This window comes from Aphelocoma coerulescens, chromosome 4 (genome assembly GCF_041296385.1).
Source record: "Aphelocoma coerulescens isolate FSJ_1873_10779 chromosome 4, UR_Acoe_1.0, whole genome shotgun sequence".
Classification (NCBI taxonomy): Eukaryota; Metazoa; Chordata; class Aves; order Passeriformes; family Corvidae; genus Aphelocoma; species Aphelocoma coerulescens.
In genome coordinates this window covers 21,472,694-21,498,645 of record NC_091017.1, presented here as the reverse complement: position 1 = coordinate 21,498,645, position 25,952 = coordinate 21,472,694, and the positions used below count along the sequence as shown (strand labels likewise).

Here is a 25,952-nt window from a genome sequence, read left to right as displayed (position 1 = left end):
ATGTATGAAACAAAGATCTGGTGACTATTCGAGGTAGAAGGCACATATGCACTTCTATTGTCATAATGTGCATATGGAAGTAAAAGTTCTTCTTTCAGTCCATGAGCCAAGTTTATTAGCTTTTCCTGTTTCTTGGGACAGGATCCAGCAGCCTTAGAAATCAGAAAGGGACTACAGTAAATTCACAGTAATTGAGTAACAAAGCTGGAAAAAAAATACTGCCTTTCAGGCATTGCTCTCTCTGCTAGAAGGAGTCTTTATTTTGTTACCAGCTTTTGCTGCAAGGATGAAGTTCCTACATCTCATGAAGCTGATGGCTTTCTGATACCGACTGGGCTAGATAATAGAATTGCTGAGGAAATAAAGGACAAACATCTGTATGATTTTTAAGTAATTTTTAAACAAAAGGATACATGACCTCTTATTGGAGAACACACAGTGAATAATAAGGAGTTTAAGCCAACCTTGGAAATATTTGTGCTTTTAATATTTGTGTTTATATAAACCAAGACAGCCATCACTAACCCATGTTTCAAGCAAGTAGGAAAGAAGCAGAGCCTCTGCACTGTGACTTGACTTATTTTTACTTCAGGGAGTAGTTCCCTCTCCTGTAACTTCCTTAGCCTGTCTGCTGGTGCATTGTTCAGATGGGGAGGTTCAGCACAGTGTGCTTTGTTTCCGGTAGCTTTGCAGAGCAAGCAGTTTTCTACCACCTGAGGCTGTGAGGTATTCCTTCCCCTGTGGCTCTCCAGAGGGGACCTGGGCCTGTGTCCTGCAGGCAGTCCCCACAGGAAGATCAGCAGGCAGAGGTCACTGGGTTCTCAGTCAGGCTTGTTTGCTGCTGCAATTTCCCGGTTCAGCTGGAAGAGCTGTGCGTCGGGACGTTGTGTTCAGCACGTTGCAGCTTAGGCTGCTGGGTTCAGCTGTGACTTCCCATGACACACATGTATATTTTTAAGCAAAGTGGTCAGCTGGCTGTCTAATAAGAAGATGCAGAGTGTGGCAGGGCAGAGTTGTCATTCACTGCTCCTGTCACTTTGCTTGCATCAGTTTGGCTCCGAACTGTTTCTGTGTTGTAAAATCCTTCTCTTCCATGGTCAGTGGCCATGAGAGATTTCCTCTCATTTTATCTGTTGTGAGGAGTATGATCCCAAGCTGACTGCTCATCTACAAACTGCACTTTCTCACATTGGCTCAGTGCCTTCCTCTTGGCTGGAGAGGGTTGTAGTTAGGAAGTGTGAAGATAGTTCTGTTCTGTACCAAAGCTTTTCTTTTCGTTATGCACCTGCTGAAATAGTGTGTTTTGTGCTAGGGATGCCTGCAAAGAGAGGCCACTAGGTAGTTGCAAAGAAAAACTAAAAGCTGCTTGGTTGTTAATGAGTTGTTAAGGCTTTGACAGGACTCTTGGAAACAAAACTGCAACACACCAGTTCCTCAGGTCCTTTCACAGTCTCCAAGCTCTGTGCATTCAGAAGGTTTGAATCACATAGGGAAGAATTAATATCTAATAAAATAACATTTTTATTGTTCTACATTATGGTTAGGAACTATCTAGTCACTATAAAATGATTGGGAGCACTACTAACACTACACCATATTTTATAAAATTTATAGATATTTTCTTAAAAAACACCCTGACACTTCAGAAACTGTCAAATTGGAAAAAAGCCTCAAGTGACCACTGTTCTAACAGGGCTACTGAGCATCACAGAAAACAAGTCACCTCTAAAATCTTGTTAGCTTTTGCTGGATTTATGCCCCTTGGGTAGAAAAATACGTTTTCTTCCCAAGACTCTGAAAGGTGGTTGGGAAGTTGAAAACTTACAGACCTTACCCATGTTGTTCTGAATGTTCCTGATAATGAAATGTATGCTGAACTTCTGTTTGCCTGCATTATCCACTTGTGCCACTCCTGACAGGAGTGTCCTGCAGCGGGACAGGGGTGTGTTCACAGCCTGGACACGTACAGAGCAGCTGGGCTCAAAGCTGATGTTGCAAATGAGGGGCACAGCAGTGAGCTGTGCTGATTAAGCCCAGCATCGCTGTATCTGGCTGTGCATAAACAACCATCTGTTGTTCCTTGCTGTACACACGGCTGGGTGCAGGAAGAAGCCCTAGGGCTGACCTGAGAGGGCTGTGTTCTGCTCAAATGCACTCGGGTTTTAATGGATCTGGTCAGAGTTGCCTTTTAGCAGGATCTCCCTTGCTTTTATGGCAGATGAATCTTGCAGCTCTAGGCAGAGGGCTGAAGTTATTCTCACCCAGCTCTAAAACTCTTTGTTTTAGTGCTTCCCAGCCAGAGTTGCTCTCTCCTGCCGAGTCATCTTTTTCCCACCAGCTCTCCCGGGAGCCAGGCCGGCCACTGGGGCACTGGTGCAAAGGGAGGACTCCTTTCAGTCACGTCATCAGCTGAAGGAGAGGAACTATTCCTGGAGGGTTTTTTCTGGACAGTGACTCTGCCAGACTGCCTCCCTTGCCAACACGGACAGCAGTTTATCTTTCAGTGGAGTAAAAAGCCGTGTGCAGCAAACGTGAATGGTGTGGCTTGTTCCTCTGCTTTCCCCAGCCCCTTCCCATATCCTTGTCTTTCATAAGGCAAAGGATGAACTACAGGCATGTCACTTGAAGGTGTTTTAGGAAGCAGGGAACATGAAGGGTGAAGAGGTATGGACTTCAAAGGATAGTAATTTTGTAGAGGGATTGGGAGGATGTTTTTGGAAGACGTGAAGGTGTGAAAACAGTGACATTTTTGGTAGGCAATATAAATCATGGCGGGAGTACCAGGGACTGATTTCAATTTTTTTTTTAAACCTTTTTGCTAACAAATGAATGCTTTTTCTTCATTGTGTTCAATGACATTTTCATATTGGTGTGAAACAGCTGGATTTTTAAAGAGCTTTTGTGCAGACAGTTTTATAGAAATAACAATTAAGTGTTTTAAAGAAATAACAATTTAGAGGAGTGGGAGAAATGTGACTGGACACTAAAATTTAGGAATTTCATTAGATTAGCAGAGCTTTGGAGAAAGCCTGCTTTGAAAATAACGTGTACCAGACTGGACTCCTGCTTGTCTGCTTGCTCTCCCGTGCTCCGGCTCTTGAGCTAACTGGTGCAAATGAAGAACCTAGTGACCTTGTCACTCAGCGTGCTTTACCCTGTTCCCACAGCAGATTAGCTGGCACAACCATTCATTACTTGTTGCTTTCCTAGGAGACCCTTTAGGGACCTACTCCCAATTCTCCCCCTTCTCCAGGATAGAGGCCAAGAAATAATTTCTGGGCTATCCCACGGGGCCAGAGTCCTTTGGAACAAGTTAAAGCAGCTGACAAGTGGGTGTGGCAGTGCTTGCAAAGGATGCTGCTGTTTAACGAAGAGCAGCCACAGCAGCAAATCCAGGTCTCGAGGGAGCATGGGGCGTCCCTTGCAATGGGAAATGAACTTTTGTGCTTATCTATTTGATGAGATCGGGAGTGCTGAGAACCTGAAGCTCTGAGAAGCTTTCAGTTTGGTCCACACTTTCCTCTTGTCCCTGCAAGTTTAAAGAACAGTTCTGGAATATGTTTCCTCCTTAATAGATTTTAACTAGCTTTGTTTAAAATGTAATTTGACCTCTTAAGTTGCAGAAAGGAACAGAAAAGCTACCCAATATATTCTCCACAGATATGCCAACAAGGCTTATATTTCTATGCCAGTGCAAAAAAGAACAGGGGTAAAATGAAGTCAGCTGAGAGCAATCTGCTTCTCTTTTGGACAAGAGGAGTATCAGTTATGAAAATAAGTAGAAAATTCTGCAATTACATCTAGACAGTTTACCTAGGGTTTGGTATTCCTAAACAGAGGCAACTATAATTTGTAAGAACATTAAAAATTCACTATCATCTTTGATGAATTACATCAGTAGTTGATTATTTTCACCACTTTAAAATGTCTAATTTCTAGGCATAATTTGCCTATCTTTTACTTCCAGCCATTGAGTCTTGGTCAGTTTGTGAGCACTAGGTCAAGTATTAATGTTTCCTGCATGCACAGACGATTTTCTTTGGAAAGTACTAAATGTGTGGGTTTTGTTTTTGTGTGCCCTTCATGGGTTGTCTCTTAGCACTCTTCAGTTTTGCATAACTTGCTTGGGAATGGGAATTCCTGAACTGATCAGAGTCTTTTGTAGCAACCAACCCAGTAGGAAATACAGACGTAATACGCGTTTTCCATGTAATATCCATGTTGAGGTCTCTGAGGACAATGATAATTTCTTCAGCCACACGGTCACTTAGGGCTTTGTAAGCAGGATGTTGTGTCCCCTCTCTTGCACATAGTTCCCAGATTTTACTCTTATGTGGTTGTACTGAAAGTTTTAATGCTGGCTTGCACACAACATACAAAAACAACTACCAGTATAATTTTACATTTACTTACAAATCATTGAAACATCGTTACGTGAAACAGGGCTGAGTACCAGCTTTGCAAAGTCACTGTGACTGCTTTTAAATCTTTCTGAGGATTCCCCTTTCACTAAATTATGTTTCTGACATGTTAGTTGATCTTTCTTCCTGTTTATGCCCTCTTGGTGGGGGCCTTTTTAATTGTCTGTCTGCTTTGCTTGGACAGGAAGGGGTACGATTTCCAAGTCCAGTTTCTATTTACATGTGACTTGCTTATTTCATATGTGCACACAAATCTTCTGGCCTGTGGGAGATTTTTCCAGGGTATTTATCATTTGTAATGGCAGATGTTCATATGCATAGATACTGCAAAGAGGAAAATGCATGTATTAATATATAGATGTACACATAGTGTATGTAAATAATGGCATTTTTAATTTTGGTGGTATTTTGAAAAGTACATTCTTTAATTTTCAGTCTGGCAATATCTTTCCTTTGCATTTCATGTTTTGCCAGAGGGAAAATATTGTGTAACTTAATAAACATTGTGGGAATAAATTGATGATATTGAGCAGCATCCGAAAAGCTCTCAGATTTTGTCAGTCTAGTCAAGATCACCTTTTTTTTTTTCCTTTATTTTTTTAATAGTATCTGATTTGTGTATGACTGTGCAGTGAAGCAAGGGATAACTGCTTTTCAGGAGGCAGACACAACCCCATCCTTACAAAATCCATTATTTAGATCACATATCTTGTATCCTCTGGTGCTGCTCACAGATCTTCTTCTCTTCTTGCTTTATATGCTGAGAAAATTACTTGGCAGCAAAGTATGAAAAGGAAAGAAAGAGGAGACAGCACTTCTGTAATGATGATTGACAGGAGACTTCCTTTCCAAACATGCGGTTATTCTTTAAACTTTGCTGAAGAAAAGTGATTATTCATATTTAGATCCAGCCAGTGGTTTTTTTTTTCCTTTGTTGAAACTCAGCAAGAAATTTGCAAATCAAATAGTTTGAACACAGGTGTTGCCTTGGTGCAGGTGCTGAAGTGTGGCGGTATGTGTTGGCATTTCAAGGGACTTTATCATTTTTATTGTTATTTGCTGTCTATTTTCCTGAAGTATTTACAATACACTTGGGAGCGTGCAGTCGGTGGAGAGGATGCTGTGCCTGTCCTGAGAATGGGTTTTTCCTCATCCTCTGTTTCTATGGTTGGTGGTACCATAAAGGGCTTCTGTGGTGCATTGTTGCTGCCAACAGATGAGTTTGGCCTTTCTGAGAAACAGGAATGGAAGAACTATATGAAACCTGCAGAAGAGGTTTTGTCTTCCATGTTTAACATGGGAGAACAAATTCAACAAGTACAAGAAAATCCAAAATAAAATGTTGTATAATTCCAGGTTTTATGTGTGATAGCCCAGCTTGAGTTATGCAAGTTAAAAAAGATTGTAAGAGGGCACGGAGAGGGTAGGAATTCCTGCCTCTGTCAAGTAGCAAGTTGGTTTGAGCGTAAACATGTGTGAAGGAAGTGGAATTGTTTGGAGATAAGACTGCAGTTTTCTGGCACCTTTTGTCTGCCTGCTTTGTGCCACAAATAAATCACTTGTGGTCCATGCCCATGAACAGGGGAGGTGAAGAATTAAGATTTGTGTTCTTGTTTAGCAGTTGAGAGATTCAAAAGGTCCATTGAGACTGTGTGAGCTGAACTAAGGTGACCTTCATCCTGTACTACCACTCTTACCAATGGCTGGCCACAGTCCCTGAAAAGAGTTTCTGAAATTTCACTCTGACATTTCTCCAGTGTTACAATCTTTTGTTGCAGTGTCTGCAGCTGCTCTCAAAATAGTTAAAACTTCGGGAAACCAGCAGGGCTAGCAACAACCAATGAGAATTTTTTCAATTTTGGTCGCCTTTCTTTCAACAGTTGTTGAAGTTGCATGCCAGTGGGTGCAGGGAAACATGAGCTCTTGTACTTCTTAGTTGTGATGGTTTTGGCAATGTTGAAAGAGACATATGAGGATGCAAAGGAGAAAACTGATACCCATTGAGGAGACAGCAAAAGAAGAGAACAGAAACAAAAGGTGGATCTGGAGGTGTTGATGGCACAGGGAGCCCTGCAACTTTACTGTTGGCATCTGGTTGATTTTAGCATGATGCCACGAGCTAACCTTCTTCATTGATGCTAATCCATAAATTAATCTTTCTGGTTGTTACACGTTGTTGTGTTAGTGAATTCTTTGTCAAGGAGCTTAGTACTTTTAAGCTTATTTATACAAGCAATTCCCATGGAAGATATGACAACATCTAGTGTATAAATTCATAGTACAGCAGCTATTTGAGTTATCCCACTTCTGTTTATACAGCAAGCTGCTCTGGAGAACCCTGACTCCTTGCCCACATGGATGGGTCCTTAGTTAAATGTGGAAAATTAATTTTTTTTAATGGCATCCTGATGGTAACACTCAGTTTATAGAAGTGTAATAAACTATGAATAATTGTGTGTGTATAAAAAAGGACTGGCCAGGAAAAGGCAATTTGATTTATTGTTGAATTGTGAAACGGTACAAGGTGCTTTTGTTTTATACTGAAGTAATTTTATGTATCAGAGTAAAATCTTTCTCTCATAGTTTTAGTTGCTTATGAGTACATATAGTGCATTTAATTTAATAGGAAGTCATCAAGATACTCATTTAATTGCCACAGATAAGGGCAGCCCAGATCCATGATGGCAGAGTGCTTTATCAGCATTGCTGACTTTCCTAAAAAGGGGCCCTGTGCTGTGCCTGGCGTGACTGTCACAGCAGAACAGGCTTGTGCTGAGGCAATGGGCAGAAGCATTACTAATGCACTTCTTCCAGCCAGCCAGAAGACAGGAGCAGATATTAGACAGTTCAGGGTACTGAAGCGAAGCCATGTCTCAATTGACCCTCATGCCTCTACTCCATGCCAGTGCTTTGTGAGGCTGCAGCTGCCCACTGCTCTTGATTTCAACAGAAAACGCCCCTGCCTCCTGCTGACAAAAGATCAGATCTGTTGGGCATCCCTGCGAAATGTCTGATAGCCTCTGCTAACCTGAGAGTGTCGGCTGCTTCTCCAGAAAGGTGATGTGGTTCATATCTAGTTTGTGTGACCTACATCTCTAAGGAAGTCTTAAACAGGTACTAAGCTCCTGCTACAGCTTTCTTCCAAGTCAGCAGTAGCCCTCACTAGGGTTGAACCGGGTGGTACTTCTAAATATTGACTTGAATTTTTGGAGATTGATATGTGCCATTATGTTTGTACCACCTAAAGTGTGTAAAGGTTCCATTCTCTTAGGCCCCTTTATCAGATTAGGATCATCCCCTTCCCCATCACACGAACTATGCAGTGTGATAACATCGTTCACAGGCAGGGCAGCAGCAGAAATGTTTCTGTCCAGTGTTGGGGGAAATGGAAAGCCATTCCTCAGGCCGTCTGGGCAGAGGAGCCGTGAAGGTGAAAAGTAAAACCTTGGGTACGCTCCTTTAGTAGCCATTAAATGTTTCAGTGCAAGACCTTAGTGGTTTTGTGCTGTTCGTTTTCCAAGGCTGCTGTGTCCTGGCAAGTGGCACGCCCCTTGTGTGGGGTTTTTTTTGCTGCCGCTCTTCCAGCCCCAAACTTCTACCCAATAAAATGGTGTGATTTGTTCTTTCAGAGCAGTATTTGGTCAGTAGCCACAGATGTAGAAGCAGGAGTGCTTGAGGATAGCCCACTGGGAACATGAGTTCAGCTCTGCAGTTGTCTCTTCAGTTCAAATATTAAGAAGAGTTTTCTTTGCAGTCGGCCAGAATTGGGTGGCCAACTACAGCACAAACCTTTCAAACCGCAGTAGGATCTACTGCACCAGGAAGGGATCAAGTTAAGAGGTTGTGCCAGCCCTACTAGACACGGTGAAGGTGTGAGGGCAGAGCCAGAGCAGCCCCGCGAAGGTGTCGTGGAGCGGTGCGGGGTGTGGGTGCAGGGAGAACGCCCTGCCCGGGGCACCGCGCCTGCCCCTCCCGGAGCGGAGCCGGCGCCGCTGCGGCCGTGGGCAGGGAGCTCGGGAGACACTACATTGCACCCTGAGCAAGTTTAGGAAGAAGGGCGGTGGGTTACTGAAAGGGATACAGAAGACCTTGTGGGGGTCTTTCTGTTCAAAGGTGTCCTGTAGGCATTAGAGCTCAGCTTGTAGCATCTCTTGCAGGCCCAGAAGCAAGTGGACATCAGAAGCCGCTTTTGGTTAACCCGTGCATGCCAAGCCCGGTGGGGCGGACAGGGACAGGGACAGGGGCTGGGGCGGGTGTCGCAGCTGTGGGGCCGGGCCGGCGCTCTGGGCGCTGGGGCGGGCCGCCGTCAGCCGCCAACCCGGGCCCGGCGGCCGCTTCGCCCCTCCCCGGGGCCGGGCGCTCCCCGCGGCGAAGCGCTGGCGGCGCTGCGGGCGCGGCGGGAGGCGCGGCGGGCGGCCGGGCGGGCAGCGGCTCCATGGCCAGCATGGCGTGCGAGGTGATGCCCCTGCAGAGGTACGTGTCCGGCCGGGGCAGGCCCGGGATCCAGCGCGGGCTGCTGCCGGGCTGCCCGGCACGGGGGAGCTGGGACTCCGGCCCCGCCTGGAAGCGGGGATACCCGCCCGGGAGTGGGATTCCCGCCCCGGCACCGGGGCAGTGCAACAAGTCGGGGTATTAGCGGGTCTCCGGGGGTAGGGGATCTCTGGCTTCCTGGGGCGGAGAGGGGGCTCGATGTAGCGCCCCGAAATCCACACAGCGCTCTCTGTGAGGGGTGGGAGCAAGCTCTGAGGTGTACCGGGAGCCCGGGCAGCGCTGGGGCTCCGCCGGCTCCGTGCCCCCGGGCGAACCCGAGCCCTCCGGCGGCTGCCCGCGGCGGGGCTGTGCTGCGGTGCGGGAGCGCGGCCGCGCTGCCCCTGCGCACAGCCCACCACCTCCGGCTGTCAGCTCACACAGCCAGCCTGCCGCAGCATGGGCGGCAGGTTTAGTTTGGGGAGGAAAAGGGCTGGGTGTTTCCAGGGTGCCGACGCACACCTCCCTTCAGCACCAGCTGTGAGCAAGTACCTGTGCTGGCATGTGCTCCCGCCACACTGTGGCAGGGACAGCTGCAGTCAAGGTGCTGAAATGGCAGGGCACAGACCCACTGCGGGGAGGAGTGTAAACATCCCTTTCACTGGGTCATCAAATTCTTTTTTTTTTACTTTTACTACTCATTCAGTTCTCAAAATTAAGCGATCCTTATCTCCTCTGGTAGTATTTGGATGGCCTGAATATCAATCTTTCTGTAATCTATAAAACAGTAAATAGAAAATTTACTGTGCCATTTCAGCACTGTGGTGGTGCTGTTTCAGCAGAAGCTGCAGAGTTGCTGCTTCCTTGAACGCCATAAAATAGTAACTAAAATTGCTGCCCAAGCTGTTACTGTCTTGGTAAAGTGCAGGGTCCTCTGCAGGTAGGTGTGGAGAAAGTCTCTTTGGCACTAATGCAGTTGTGGGGTTCCATGTTGATGACTGCAGAGAAACAGAAATATGGTTTGAATGTCTTAAAGAAGTGGTCATGGTGCATCATTTCTATTTGAAGGACCAGTCTCACATAATATTTTTAACCTTTCTATGTTCCCAAGGATCTGACTGTCCTACCAGCAGTCGGAACAAGTGGTTGTTATTATGCTCTTGACTCTTCACCCCAGGGGAAGATAGGTTTCACAGGCTGGCTCTGATTAGATTCTTTGTTGTTGTTGCAAGGACTAAGTCTCGATCAGTTAGAGATGCAGTCAGCACTTCAAAAGTGAGGAATTTTCTTCAAACTCCATTAAGCTGTAAGCATGGTACAGAATTGTTTTTAGTTTTTCAGTTACAATAATTCACTAAATTCTGGCTCCTTTTCCATGTCCTTGATCTATTTTTAGTCTGTGTATACTGTACTTTTTAGCATCTAATTTTCTTTGGCACAGATTGCCAGATCCCTTAACAGTGGCATTCTCCAGGTTGCACCTTTATTTTCCTGTTCTTCCCTGTATAATGTTGTCTCCTCCCTTTGGGAAGAGTTTTGCTGGCTTTGAGCATTTTTTTGTCAGCTTTGGGAAAGGTTTTACCTCTAGTATTGGCTAGTACCAGCGTGGATAACACGCTGTGATTCTTGTGGGGTGGACAGGCTGATGTTGCTGTTCCAGCTGAGGGCATGGATAAATTGCAGTGTATGGTTCCTGTTACTGGGTTTAGATCAGAGATGGGGCACACTTCAGGTGCTGTGATTTAGGACACATACCAAGCTGAAAGAATCTGTCTCTCAAGAAAGGGAACGAGCTGCCTGCAGTAACCAAACTTGGTTCCCTTCCTGGGTGAGTGAACTCCCTCCTGCCCATCTTCTGGAGGTGCCCCGCTCCGTGCTCTTTGGGGCCACAGGACTGGCCATGCTGTGCCTGCCGTGGAAACCCTTCTATGCTGAAGCAATACAAATGTGTAGCCGGTGTGTAAAACTTGGGAGAGGGAGAAGGGCTCTGTATCAATCAAGATATGTGTGAGCTGTGAGTCTGTCTCCCAGAAAATCATATACTGTGCTTGCACAGAGCCATATGTACTATATGGTGTCATTCTATACATAGATGTCTGTGGAATGGCATGGGATGGGGTATGGTGGCCTGCTGTGAAGGAGTGACAATGGGGATGTCAGGGTTATGTTTCATTGCATGGGAAGAGGTGGAAGGCCAAATGTGTTGTACCCTCACTGCAGTAGGTACTATATTGCCCAAGTGCTGCAGAAGGCACCGGTGAATGTCACATGGATTGCATTACTGATTTTCCAACAGCTTATCCACCAGTAATTGTCTCTTCTACTGCCATTAGGCCGCCATCTTTTCAGAACAGCATTAGCTTACTTTGGTATCCTAGCTTCCTAGTTAGAGCGTTACTAATGCTGTTAATGCATGTTTGAATTCATGTATTCCAGCTCAGTCTATTGCAGATTTAACAACAGCTGTGCAAAGCCAAAGGGCTGCCTTTGCCAATCATATCTACCAGTTTCTGTAGGAGATAAGAAAGGCAGGTACATGCTTGGGCCTTGTTTGTGATCGCTGGCCTCAGTTGCTTAACAAGTCAAGGTAGTGGAAGAGGGAAGCCATCACAAATATTTTTAGCAAGTGTGTATGATAGCAGCAGGGAATGTGACTGATTTGTTTCTAACCTGTACAGCAGCAGTGGTCTGCATGGGCAGTCTCACTTTCAGTTATCAGGATTGTTTGATCTACCTTACTGGTTGGTTTGTTTGGGGTCTTTCACAAATACCCAGCAGTTTAGCATGGGAACACCATTTGTATCATTTGTATTCCACCACACCTTTTTTTTTTTTTTTTTTTTTTTTTTTTTTTTGGGTGGCTGCTGTGTTCTCTTTATCACATTTGTGAACATTTGTCTGTGTAAAGTTGTACTGTAAATAAGTCTGATCTTTTGGACTTCACTATCGCTTTCTATCTAAAGTGCTGGGAGTACTTGACAAGCCCTTATGAGGTATGTTCTGGAATATGGATGTGAAGTTGAAGTATGCTCTCTGAGAGTGGAGAGAACTTGTATCTAATTTTTTCTTTGTTTGCTTTGGGTTTGGGTGGGTTTTTTTTCTGGTGGAAGAATGAAGAGGAATTCAAGCCTGTGGTTCTCCTCTTCCTCAAGTCATAGCTTTTTGGAAAACGCTATGTGAATTTTTTGTCTTCCAAACTCAGATTTGACCTACAGCTGGGTACCCTGTCTTGTCACAGCTGTGACATGAGTGCAGGAGCCTGTGGAAACTCTTCCTCAGTACCACTGGGCATGGAAGGCTCTGACTAAAAGAAGAAATTGGTGTGGAAATTTTCTTTGGTGTTTGTCTCTGGGGTGTCCACCTGATTAAGCAAGAAAATATGAATATTTACCTAAAAACTGGCCTCTCAGATACCTTTATTTGAAGTGTGCAAGCTTTTAACAAACAATCCTGTAACTGAAATCACTGGTTACCTAGTAACAGTTCTTCACCATTATAATGCAACAGGTATCTCTGTGTTATGCAACTTCACTGTTAAATTCTGAGAAGAGGTGAGACTTTGGCTGGTACCTTCATTCTGCCTCTTGCTGAGCCATTTTCTAGTTTTACCCTAGTGAGGACTACTGCCAAACCACAAGTAAAAGGAAAGACTGCCCCATCTTTCATAATAAGACCCAACTAGCTTAAGAAGTGAAACAACAAAAGTGAGCTATTTAACACTGACGTCATTTTCTAAAAGATAAACATATTTGCAATCTAGGAGGATAGTAAGCAGAAAATAATTATACAAAATTATGCTGTCAAGGGCTCCAGGATATTCAGTTATGTTAATATAAATGGAAAATCTGCTTATAACTCAGTGGCACTTAATCAGCAAGAAGTTCTGCTCATTTCAGCTTGCCATGGGAAAGCCTATACCTCCCTGATCTCTGATGTTGCTTTGAAGTAGGAGGAGATGTGAAAACACCTTCAGTGTACGTTTTTTCCTGTTCAGGTAGCATGCTTCAATCTCAGTGCCACCTCACGCATAGCCTGTGCAGTTGTGCTTATAGATAGATGCCTGTGCAGTGTAATTTAGTTGAGAGATCTTTAGGAAAAACACTGCTGAAGAAACAGCTTTGGGGAAGATGGTAGGATCTTTTGGAGTTTAATATTTAAACCAACAGCAATTCACCCCCACTCAAGTAATTGGAGATATTTTGCAATTGTATGATATTTTTGCAGAATAGGTGAGTTCAGAATACAGAAGCTGAGTTGTCAGCTTTGGATTTTGACATGTGGCTCATTTGCTGAGTAGCTTACTTAAGTTTCAGTGGTAGGCGTGGTTGGGTATAAGCACAACTATTGTGAAGACTGGATATAAATATCTGAAACAACATGTAATGGTTTTGACTTACTAAAGTTGCTCTTCAGGGAAAATGAAATGTTGGCATGGAAATAATTCTCACAGGAAAATAGCTGTTAAGCATTTGTTTTTTAAACAGTGCATGTATGGCATTCCCTCCTTCCCCTCTGTTTAAGGATATAGAGCAAGGGTGGCATTGCTCAAGGATTGATGGTAGGTCCTGACTGTAATGATGACCATTGTATCACCACAGTGTTATGATGTTAGATTTAATTTACGGTTACTCTTGTATCAAGGATGGTATTATTCTTTCTTCTTTTGCATAATGTACCTCAGTATTTATTTGAAGGAAGTTTATTTTGAAGGATTTATTTGAAGGCAAAAGCTTGTGTTGCCTGCTATTTCTCATTTGCGAAAACATTGCCTTTTACCCACTGCTGTGAAGCACAAGCTAGGAGTAAATAGCTCTACTGAGAAAATAAGCATGCAATAAATTTTCATGAGCTGTTTCAATCTTGCATTTTTTGCAACATCGAAATAACTTTTATGGGGAAATGACTTGGGCGGGTGAAGAAGTGCTGAAAAATTTGTGAATAAGATGAGATTTTCAGCAAAAAGCACTACTGTGGTCCCAAAATCAATGTTTCCTTGAAGCTGTTTTTAGTGTTGTTGGTGTTGAATGGCATAATAAATAAATAAGCAATATTGTTAAAATCCTGTGTAGTTGCAAAAATTGTATGTCTTTTAATCCAAGGGAGGCATAAGTGTTCTGAATAATGAGAAGAAAACAAGAGGGAGATAAGTTTGAAGTCTTAAGAAGCTGCCCAAGCTTAGCCTTCCTTCTCCTCCCTCCAAAACCTGCATTAACTTTTGATATCATTAGTAGTTTGCTGCCACTGAATTTTTCAATGCCTTTTTGTTTGATTGCATTAAAAATAAAAGCAGCTATTGCTTTGCATTAAAAAAGTGTTCTCACTAAAAACCAATTCAATTTCTTTTGAAGTCAAGAACTTCTGTGGTAGAATAGAAAGCAAGCCATTCCCTTATCTAACATTTAAGGTCAGAACGAACAGAGCCTATGGCAAGGCATTAGGAAAACATGACCTTGGCTGAGCAACAAGACCCTGACAGTGTCTAGGCCCTTCATCTCCAGTGCAAAATGTTGACCCATGAGTCAAAGTACATTTTTGTAATTGTAAAAAAAAAACAAAACCCAATCAAAAAACCCACAAAAAACCCCCAAGAAACAAAACAACAACAACCAAAAAAAAAAAACCAACCCACAAAAAGAACCCTGAAGCTAAAATCTGGAGTATTTTTTTTTTTAATTTCATAGACTAAATGTCCCATTTATGTTTTGAAAAGAGTTGCAGAGTAGGAAAGCAGCAGTAGCTTTGTAACGGAGGTTCCAGTGCCAGGAAGCTTAGACAGAAGAACTGCTGATAATTAAGTGCAGGTAAAACAAGGAGGAAGGACCCTGAGCCACGCTCTGACCTGCAGTGGGAGCGAGCTCAGGCTGGCGAGGAGAGGGTTGAGTCAGGGGTATTCCTTATGCTCGTAAATAAATTGGCAATTTTCCATCTAAATGGGTGTTCTACAACAGGCTCAGCAGCTCCCTTATTCTGCCTGAAGGGTGAGATGATTTAAAGGTTGGACTTGATCTGAGAGGTCTTTTTCACCCTCAACGATTCTATGGTTCTATGAGATGTCAGAGAAAAGGAAGACTGTGCCTGTTCAGGAATGTCAGGGGTGAATGGTTGCCTGTAACATTCCTGTTGCAAAAGAGGGAGGCAAAAAAGGATAACTCTCCTTCTGTAACGGGAATTTATTGTTTAACATTTAGACTTCACCCAGGCTTTCCTATTTCCTTCTTCAGGGACAGAAAGGATGTGCTTGAAAATCCCAAGATGTGCTAAACTAACTGGTGGGCTAAACTGGTGTTCCTTCCAGTCTGACATACTTTTTATTAGCTCAGTGCTGCTCACAAACATACATAATGCTACTTCTTTACCTCTGAAATAAACAGAACAAGTTTGATTTGCTGTATCTTTTCTGGTTGGTTTTGGTTGGACTTTTTCTAGTTTGGCTGGTATTTGTTTTGGTTTTTAGCAAGAAGAAAGTTGTCAGGTAATCTCCCAAGTATTTCATGGACATGATTAATTTCTGTGTAATCCCTTGACTTAGGGGAGCTATTTATATACCTGAGAAAAAAGAGACTGCTGTATTTTGCACTCACTTGCTTGACCAGGTAGTCAGTGATAGTTGAATAAATAACTGGTTTTTTTTAAAGTTATTTCATCCTTTTAGTGCCTTCTGGACATAAAGCATATGTAAAGCTTGAGAAAACTTTGAGGATACAAAAAACGCAACCAAACAAAAAATCCCCAAAACTTAATTTACTGCTAAGCCTGTTTGTCTAATGGATAAGTTCTTTGCTGGGCAAGGTAGAAATTTAGAAGATTTTTATGGTTTTCTCAAAAGTTTGGATTTCATACTAGCTAGCTTGGAAGTCTTCATCCCAGATTCAGCTACTGCTCATTTGCTGCATGTGTAAAAGTATGAACCACTATTGAGTAAGAGAGGCTTTTCACAGCTACAGTTATTACCAACCATGTGAAATCTTGACCTTTTGTGATCTAAATGAAACTGATATTTGGTTTCTGACTTCTGTAAGAGCTTCTTTCTCTGCCATTCCCAGCTGATGGGCTTAAAATATTTGTTTTCCCTCAGTTCCTTTGTATGGGTGGATAAATTTTTGTACAATTAGAAAACTTGCTTGACCTTAAGAAGCATCCAGTTGCAGTTGCTGTGGAAGAAAGGGAAGAAAATGCAAGAGGATTCAAAGTCCTGGCTGAATACTACTTTTCCATCTGCTCTATCAAAACAAGTATTGGGAGCATAAATGTAAAAGATTATTTGGACTTTTTCAGTATGATTGTGCTTCTTTGATTTGGAAGTTAATTACAAACCTTGCAATAAGGAGGGGCATTTATGATGAAAAGAAAGCATGTTTGGTGTTGCTTTGGCAACTGCCACTTGTACATAAAGCAGCATTTGGTTTTGTCATTTGAAGTTGCACTGATGCAGAGAAATCTTGATGGCACTGTGAACTTTGATTTACGTGAGAAAAGATTTTTCATGTTTTCTGTCCACTAGTTGGACTTGTTTGCACTGAGATTACAAGTACAGCTATTAATGCAGTGAACTGAACATAACAAAAAACTTCACCAGCAGCTTTGTGATTTAAAGTACTTTCTTTACACTTAAAAAAGTATATATTCTGTAAGTGCTAAATAAAGTGATAGCATGCATGCAGGCTGGGAGACTGCATGCCATGAGGTGAGGGAGCCCTACCTGGCAGAGGTTCTTACCCATGCCTTTGTTGCAGGTTGTCTTCAGGGAAAGGCAGTAATGGGCATTTCCGTGTTTCCATCAGCTTTTTCTAGGCAGTCTCAAAGCTGTAGCAGTTTCTCACAAGGACACTTCAGGTGCTGTTAGCCTCCGTTCGCAGGCAGGCGCTCTCCTCCCACTGTGCACTGCTCTTTGTCCTGCTTGGCTCTGGCAGCAGCAGCAGCTCTGGGAACTGCAGCTTGTTCAGACTACTGAAGACAGGCTTGTAGAAGTGGCAGCAAAGTTCCCAGTAGCAGCTGTACTCCATTCTTCTTGGGGAGCTGCTGAAAGCTGTCCAGTCGCTGTTGCCTTACAGAGGTGATGAAGTTTTGGCAGACCACACCAATTTCAGAGGCAGTTTCTCTTCCTTCCAGTCCATGGTATTTGGTATTACCTTCAAATCAGGATGTGCTTTAAAGTCTTTTCTATAGATGTCTAATTATGAATCTTTCCATATTCTAGTTGGGGGGGGTCGAATCCCTGTGATTTTTTCTCTGGAGCACTGGCTTGCTTATCTGTCTGTCTGCCTTTTTGATTCCTTTGTATCCTGCCTCCTCCCTCATGCTCTGGCCCCCTCAGTGAATTTGGTGTTCATATTTGTGCATCAGTTATAACATTGGCTGGGTTGGAAATAAGCCATGGTTAAATCTTCTTCTGGCTCTGTACAGTGTGAGGGCAGGGTGCTTACCTGGCTGCAGGCCAGTTTCAGCTCATCTTGCTGAGGGAGCTTCATGCTGGCTCCAATGGAAGCTCCAGAAGGTGCCTTGAGTACCTGATTTCCTAGCTGCAAATCCTACAGAGATGTTCCTTTCCCTTTTATTGAGTGCTTAGAGCAGCTTTTATAAGCCAATAAATAAAATCCTTCAAAATTCAAGAGATAATGTGTGATTCTGTGTCCCAGCTCATTCTTACCCTTGAGCCAGCACAGGCACAATGAGCTGGATCAGGGCTGGTCAGTCACTAACCAGGTAGCTATGGTGGGGCCAGGACAGTGCACAGCTAAAACACAACTAAACATTTTGTCATGAGACCTCCATGCCAGCCAGTGGCAGTCCCTGGTCTCAAACCAAGAGAAATTTCATTCAGATAAACTTTCCACAGGAGCGATAAAAGTGGGGAATAGGTGGCCTCGTGCATGCACCTATGGCCATGGCCGTTTCTTTGGTTACTCAAGATGTCATTTGTGGTTTTTGTCAAATTTGGCTTTAATAGGCAGATTGTTTAATTCTGGAACAGCAGACAGCAAAGGACTCTCTTGGTTTTCCTGGCAAAATGCTTTATTGTTGCTATGGGAATAGCCCTAGCACTGTTGCAGAGTCAGAATGACTCCTGGCTGTCTAGCAGAAGATCTGTTACGCCACATTTGTGGACATTGAGAAACGAGTTGGATTGCCAGGATTTAAGGAAAGTAACTTAAAGCTTTCTTCCATGCGTCAGCTAGAGGACAAAATACACTTAAGCGTTACCTCTGCAACGGGTGCAGTATCACTTTTATTATCTCTGCTTTTTTAAGAGTATCTTGAGCTGCAAATACAAGACAGAGCTGCATACTAACTTACAAAATATGTTTTGTTTTTAGCTCCCAAGAAGATGAGCGGCCCATGTCACCCTTCTATGTGAGGTATTTACTCAACTGTTTTCATTTATTTTTCTGTGTGGGACTGCCTTGTTATTGGAATTAAATGTGGGGAGGGGTTCAGAGGCTCTGAACAAACTGTGATCAAAGTGAGGATTAATTTTACATTTGTAATTGTTGTGCAGTAAGTGGGATGAGTCTTTGTAGGTACCATCTCTGTTGCTGTTCTGTCTTTAGAGAGGAGGCCCAGGGTTTAAGGTCTTTATTACAAGATGGACATGGATTTCCTCTTTCCTTTGGTTTGTTACATAGCTTAGACGCCTGAGTAGCTTATCTGCAGGCACAGGAGAGATTTTTGCTACAGGATTTGAGGAACTGGCAGCATGTGCTGCTCAGAAAGAAACCAGGAACCAGATGGTGAGTCAGCAGCCCATCCAGCAACTGTTTCCCTGCTGCAGCCTAGAAAAGCAGAAGAGTGCTTGAGTACCCAACAAGCCTCACTGGAGGGAATGGTGCTCATGCTGCATTTGAACAAATTGTTTCTTGTTTTGCCAACTGGAGGGCAAAGTCACTGCTTTTAAAGGGGTCTCATTCTGTTGACATCAGTGAAAGTTTGCTCTGCTTGCTTCAGTAGCAGGCTCAGTTCCAATGCTTTCATTTTTACTTAGTGGAAGAACAGGAGCCAGAGCAATTAACAATGAAGGGCTGCAGAGAAGGAAGGGCCAGATATTATAATTGGGTTCTTTGATCTCTGCAGAGTTAAAGCACCCCTGGGATTTCTTTTTATTTGTTTAATGTGAGAACAGTGATAATTGGAATTCTTACAGTGATGTCTTAAATGTGTTAATCTCTGGCATATATTCCTGTTTATCTTTGTAGCTTGGTTTTTTTCTTAAAGAATTTTTCTAACATGAAGCACAGAAAGAGTGCAGTTAATGCATACGGTGCAGAAAGTGTGTCAGGGAATTGTTCCTGGACTAGCCTGGTTGCATGATCCTGTCTGCCTTCCTGTTGATGCACCGTCACTCCCTGTAATGTATTTGTGCAGATGTTGCCCAGTCTGTGCCTCAAAAGCTCCGGATTGTCCAAGGAGATTCTGCTTTTTCCTTCAGGAGATTATTTTGTAGCTGCATGCATACGTTCCCTCGTCTCAAATTTTCCCGAGTTTAATTCTTCATTGTGTCTTTGCATTAAAAATCGTCTGCCCCTTTGTTTTTCTTTCTGGCTAAATGTGACCTTCAAATGATTTTAGGCTTTCATTACATTTCCATCTGTCTTACTGCTCAAAACTGTCCTTCCAAGCCCTTTCCTGGATTTATAGAAAAATGATACATGAAGGAGATTCTCTTTGGCTGACCTTCTCAAGATCACCAAAGAGGTGGGGAGCAAGAAAACTGATACCAAAGGACATTTCTGAGAGGAAGAGAGCAAGTTTGAACATCTTAAATAGAGATGTAGGCGTATTGGGGGGAAGAACAGAGAATGAGTGTGTCTACTGAAATGAAGGGATGGATCTCCATGGGAATCTGTCTTGCAGATAGGAAGGGAACAGTCAGGAAGAAACACATAGATGGGAATTGTAGAAATGGCTGGTAGGAGTAAAGGGAGCAGCTCACCTTGAGGTACAGGCTTCATGCCAAACTCTTGTCTTTTGTAACATTGCTGGGATACAGTTACTTGTAAATAAAGGGAACAGCTTGTAAGTCTTGCTTCTGTTTATAACACATCAGAAATGTGTCTTCCTGAGGTCAGTTGCCAAGTGCAGTTAATTTGGCAGGAGAGCTGGTGCTGGCTGGGCAGTTCCTGGTGCTTCAACAACTGGGAACTTGAGTGGGTGGCCAGTTTTCTCTGTGTAACTTTGAATGTTCTGATTGTTTCCCCAGAGGCTGTGCATGACATATGTAGGAATAGCATTTCACACCATGGGCAAGGAAGGGGAGACGGTGTGCTTTAGCTGTCTGATGGTCAAATCTATTTCTGTTGCTACCAGCCACACTTACATAGTTTGAAGTACTGTTCAAGAAATCCTTCGAGTAAATCATGAATGTTTGGGTACAGAGCAGTCACTGCTGTGTTTATGCAGTAGTTCCATACAGATAATTATACAACAAGTTAAGTAAGTGGGAACAAGAGCTCTTTAGCTTCCAAACACTGCATAATACTTGTCTTTGCCAGACGGAAGGAACATTGTGTCCCTCTGTCTTGGTTTAACCCCAGCCAGCAACCAGCTGCTTTTCTCACTCCCCCACCAGCGGGATTTGGTAGTGAACTGGAATGGTTAGAGCTGGAAAACTCATGGGTTGAGATAAAGACAGGTTAATAGGAAAGATCCATGCACACAAGCAAAGCAGAACAAGGAATTAATTCAGTGCTTCCCATGGGCAGGCAGGTTCAGCCATCTCCAGAAAGCAGGGCCCTGTTACATGTAATGGTGGCTTGGGAAGACAGATGTCATCACTCCAAATGTTCCCCCTTCCTCCATCTTCCCCCTGCTCTACACACTGAGCATGATGCCCTATGGTCTGGAATAGCCCTTTGGTCAGTTTGGGTCACCTGGCCTGGCTGTGTCTCCTCCCAACCTCCCATGCACCCCCAAATTCCCTGCCAGTACAAAAACCAGAAAAGGCCTTGGCTCTGTGTGAGCCCTGCTCAGCAATAACAAAAACATCTCTATGTTATCAACCCTGTGTTCAGCACAAATCCAAAACACAGCCCGATACCAGCCCTTGGGGAGAAAATCAACTCTACCCCAGCCAAAACCAGTACACCCTCTGTAAATCAGTTTTAGTAGGATCAAATCAGAGACTTGATTATTAAGTGCTGTACCATGTCAGCTAACAATGGAGATATTTCCCTGGTTGCTGTTTTTAACAAGAAGACAAATGCTGAAGGTCTTAACTTTTAAGTCAGAACTGTCAGAATGCCACCAATAAATACACTGTTTCTTAAAATGACACTGATTTAGGGTTGGGGGTTTGTTGTTTGGTTTTTTTTTTTCCTTTAGATATTGGGAAAGTCAAGACTTTATCACCACTGCTACTTTGTAAGGAAATAAACAGTCTTTAACAGTACAAGAGTAAGCAGTAAATGAGACAAAATGTGACAGGGGTTTGTAAAAAGCGTACCAGTAACACCGGTACAACCACATTATTTTTTAAAAGACTTCCCAGAGAGAGGAAGGAGTATACCTAATCTCTCTGATGTCAGCAAAATGTTTTATATTGTGCCATCTGTATGGAAAAAGTGGACATGAGTACTAGAACTTAAAAATGGGTAGGGAGGGGCTGAGACCTATAAGTATTGCTGGTAGGAGAGGAATGGGTTTGCTGCTGGAGCTCCTTAAGTGTCATGAACTTTTTTCCTTAATAGCCACTAGCATAGTAAAATCCAATCATGTTCATTAATTGAGCTTATAGCAGGGGTGAAAGGGTTGGGGGTGTCCTCTGAGAGAAAATAAATGTCAGTGAGATATTATATAGAGTAAGATGTGTGTGTATATATATATATATATATATATAAATATCTCACTGTCATATATACATATTTTTATATATTTGTAAAGATAAGCATCAAATTTAAGATACATACTATAAAAAATAATAACATAAGTAATAAAGTAATTTACCTCAGGTCTAATAATGAAAATCTTTACCATGAAAGGGGAGTTCCTCACATTTGGAAATGCCAGGGGAAAAAAAAGGACGTGAACATACTTGTTCATGGAGGGATGAAAGGGAGGCATGGGATGAAAATACTCCAGTTGAAGTAATCACATGACAGTGGATATATAAAGGGAGTATTTTCAGTATACTTAGAAGGAGTATGGATACCTTTGTAAAAGAGACAGGTGAGACCTTACACAGTTTCAAGTCACTTGTGTTCCAATGGCTTTAGGTTTGTGAAGATGATTAAAGAAATGGGAAGACTGTTGTAACATGGAGAAAAGAGCATGGAGGTCCTAGTTACCATAAGAAGTGAACCAGGGTACACATATTCCCCCTGAGTTTTAGACAGAGGGGGAAGGATGTGTATCCTAAATAACAATACTGATGTGAGAGAGAATGTGTACAAATAGTTTATGAATAGATTTGGGCAGAAAATTATTAATTTCGTAGCTGGAGCCCTTTTTCATTGGGCATAATAAGGATGAGGCCAGCTTGACCAATTTAAGAGATCTGGCATTTGATTGCATTCACCTACTGCTGACCAGGGTTGTCCTCTCCCTCTCTGTAGTCCTTGATTAGATAATTTGTTGGCTCAGCTGTGTTCAATACCAGGCAAGAAGATTTCTATACTGTTAAAAGAAGAGAAAAGCCTTGCTAGGTGGTTGTTTCAGGGAGTCGTGCCTGAAGGGTGTTTACGTTCCAAAACCTTTTGTAGCAAGACCTTGTGGTGAAAGGAGTTGAGATTGTTAAAAAGTGCATAGTACATAATTCTGCAGTGAGACTGTGACTGCCAGCTGTATTGAGTAATCAGTACTGAGAAACTTGGCACTTTCAGGTAATGAAGCAGCATCTGGCAGCAGCAATTCCCTGTAAGCACAATTCCACTCCACGTGTGCAATGAGTTTTCAGAAGGCAGGGAATCTTCAGGCATGCTTTATGCTGGGGTGTGTGCATTAGATGTGGCATTAGTTATGAGATGCTTTCAGAGGAGCTCCCTGATGGGTACATCCTGAGATAAGCCAGACTGATATTACAGGGGAGAAAAGCAAAAGCTTTGTAGTGTGGAGCTTCCTTGTTAATGTGCAGAGCATTAAAATGAAATTGCAATGAGACCTGACATCACAAGCAGTGCCAAGGATTGCATTAAATACCCATGAGTGCAGGGCAAGGCATTGGACAGTTTTGCCTGCTTCTTTTCCTAGAGGTATTCCTGTGGGCATTATTCAGTACAGCTGACTGTTTCTCCTTTTAACAGTTCTTATTTAAGACAACTGTTTTTATATAATGCAGGTCAGGTATTCTTAGCCTGAGGTTTATTGGGTAAGATGTTTTATGCTGTTTGTTCTCAGGTCAGTTATCTGAAGAAACTGGAAAACTTTGCTCTGGATTTCACACCTGCTCAGAAACTTGCTTGACCACCTTCCCACTGGACACTTCTTCCTCCATGGCACATGCTATAAGAGGTCTTAAGATCCACAGGAATGCTGAGCTCCATCACAAATCATGATTATGTTATGTGATACACACTCATGTCCGTCACACCAGCACTGGCTGAAAGGAAACACCAGGCCACTGGGTGCCCCTGCTCTGGGTGCCTGGCTGCTGTGCAGGTCTGAGGCTCCCTGAGGATTATTTCCCTCCTCTGCAGAGGAGCCTGCACAGACACAGCCATGCAAATTCACCAAGCTGAATCATGTGGCCTCTATGAATCCCCTGCAGGGTTGTCTCTGCTCCAAGCAGTAGGTGTCAGTGTGTATCCATCATAAAGGATGTGCAAGTGAAAAACATTAGGAATCCTGAAGAAAGTTGCTTTTTGTGGGGTTAGTTTTCTGTGTAGTAACAAGGTAGTGTAAAAAATAGTTTACCACGTTTAAAGGGAGGATAATTTGATCTGGGCTTGTGAAAGTGTGAAGGTGCTGAGAAAATAATGAAAGTGTGTCCTCTGTGTGATGGGACATCCCAGTAAGTAAGAGCACACCCCTTTTATTTTTAAACTCATTATTTTCACATTTTCTATGCCATCACAACTTCTCTTTGGTCAAAGTGTGTCAAATAAAGTAGTTGTCTTAAAATAGCTCCCACATGAGTTTGCAGTATTGCATGTCACAGTGTGGAGAGTGGATAGCATTTAGACCATATAAATACGTATGAATAGGAACTTCATAGGTCATGGATTGAAGTAATATATTCGGGAGAACTTCAGGAGTTTCTCATCCATTATGTCAAAGCCATTTAAACATTCTCAACTTTGCTGGAATAGCGAGATGGTGAAAAGTTTTTGCATCTATTGAGGCTTTCTTGCTGTTGTGCTCGGCTTTTAAAAACCTGAAAACAGGAACCAAACCCACCTTTGCTTCCTGAATAAAGTAGATGGACTGTAAATACATCTCAGCAACAAGTGTCTTTAGTACCAGATTGCAAGGATAGTTTATGAGTTAGGCCATTAAGTATTGTCAGGAATTCATTTACTTCATAAATGAAAACCCAGTCTGGGAAAATACTGTGACAGTATGTCAGTTTGCTAGTTTACTCTGTCTCATGTTTTTTTCTTTGCTCTTTTTACCTGGATGCTAAGATATTTTGCTCAGTAGTGGCTTGAATGAAAGAAATTAGGAGGAGGGGCTTCGATATCAACTCAGTTATTTGTCTGCTCTCACAAGATGCCCAATGCAGACCAAACAAGGTGCAGGCATTGCATGAGGTAATTCTCACTCTAGTGCACATCTTTTAAATTTAGAGAGTACTAGTTAGGGGGGCAGGTGAAATATAATGGTGATGGAAAATGCCACCTTCTCGTCTTTGAGGCTGAAACAGAAGAAAGGAGGTCATGCAGTAAGAGTTTACCTTATGTGTGAAGTAAGGCATTATCCAGAGCTGATGGAGCACCTCTGAAAGTGAACAAAAGACTTGGGTAAACAAGTTAGACAAAACTGGGAAGTGCTAGAGGTCAGACTTCCCAAAAGGAAAAGCATGAGGGTCATAAGAAACAAGTTCAAAAGTTCATAGCACTTACAACAGTTGTGTGCCTTGATGCAGGTTTTCTGGCTGGCTTTCTGAAAGTAAAAGTCCCCCAGCACTGGGAAACGGTCCTGCTGCCTTCTGTCACCCAAGGAGAACCTGTAATTTCTATCAAAAGTCAGTATTTCTCAGCATGCTCTGCAACAGCAGCTGCATAATCTAATAAAGATAATCTAGCTGTGGAGATAATTGACCGTACGTATCAGTGAAATGGAGCAGATGTGAGGAGGAAATAATTAACTGAAGCAGAATATGAGTCCCCATTGTCCGGATGATGTACTGAGCAAGGCAGCTGCCTGCACAGGCGGGCATGCCAAGAGGGCTCTTCTAGGCATGGTTTGCCCTGCCTGCTCTGCATAAATCCGACAGCAGAGCAACTTCTGCCACCCAAGAAGTTTGGAAAACCCCACCCTGCCTGCCTGGTTGCTTTTGTGGGCTCTGAAATCCTCAGAGGGTGGTGTCTTTGCCTGGGTTTGCCAATGTGCTCGTGCACCTCCTGTTCTGTCCCACAGCAGGCTCGAATCCTAAAACCACTGTGTAACTATCTCCCCTCCACCATTTGTTTTGGATGTGAACTTCCTTGGTATAAGAAAGGTTGGTGGAGAGTAAGTAAAGCAGTTTAGCAATGCATTCAAATTAAGCTTCAAAATGAAATAGCCAGAAAAGTTACCAGCTGTGGAATTAAAGGGAAGTTAGTGTATCTAGAAAAACTCTGATTTAAAATCTGTCTTATTGAGAGGGGAGCTAATAAAAGAGTACTAAGTTATCACAGAGCTAAGGATAAACTTGGATTCAGTACAGTAAAATCAGAATGTCAAAGCTTCATTTTGTAGTCATCCACTCAGCTGGCATGTAATGTATATGTACTTCCTTGCTAGTTGTCAGTAGTTTGAAAATCACCATGTTACTGTCTTTCTTACAGAATCTGTATTGTCTGAATAGGGTCTTTCTAGATTCAGTAGATTGTTACTTGTCATTACAAATTACTCAGGTTAATGTACTTAGAACTGAATTGCTATTAGTAAAGCACAGTTAACTGTGAATTAGACAACTACAGAATGTACTGAGGT

General features: G+C 42.9%; 1 protein-coding gene across 6 annotated transcripts in view; it reads left to right on the top strand.

Annotated features, from left to right (window-relative positions):
* The window catches only part of FAM13A (family with sequence similarity 13 member A), a 123,131-nt gene that overhangs the window by 55,057 nt on the left and 42,122 nt on the right, over window positions 1-25,952 (top strand). For 4 of the 6 annotated variants that reach the window (XM_069013035.1, XM_069013034.1, XM_069013037.1 and 1 more), the window contains one exon: window positions 18,203-18,244. The exons of 1 other annotated variant lie outside the window; for it this stretch is intronic. In XM_069013035.1, the coding sequence (XP_068869136.1) occupies window positions 18,203-18,244 (42 nt within the window). Of the gene's footprint in view, window positions 1-8,828; window positions 8,895-18,202; window positions 18,245-25,952 lie in introns of those variants that run through there. One more of the 6 variants, XM_069013039.1, reaches the window with a different exon arrangement.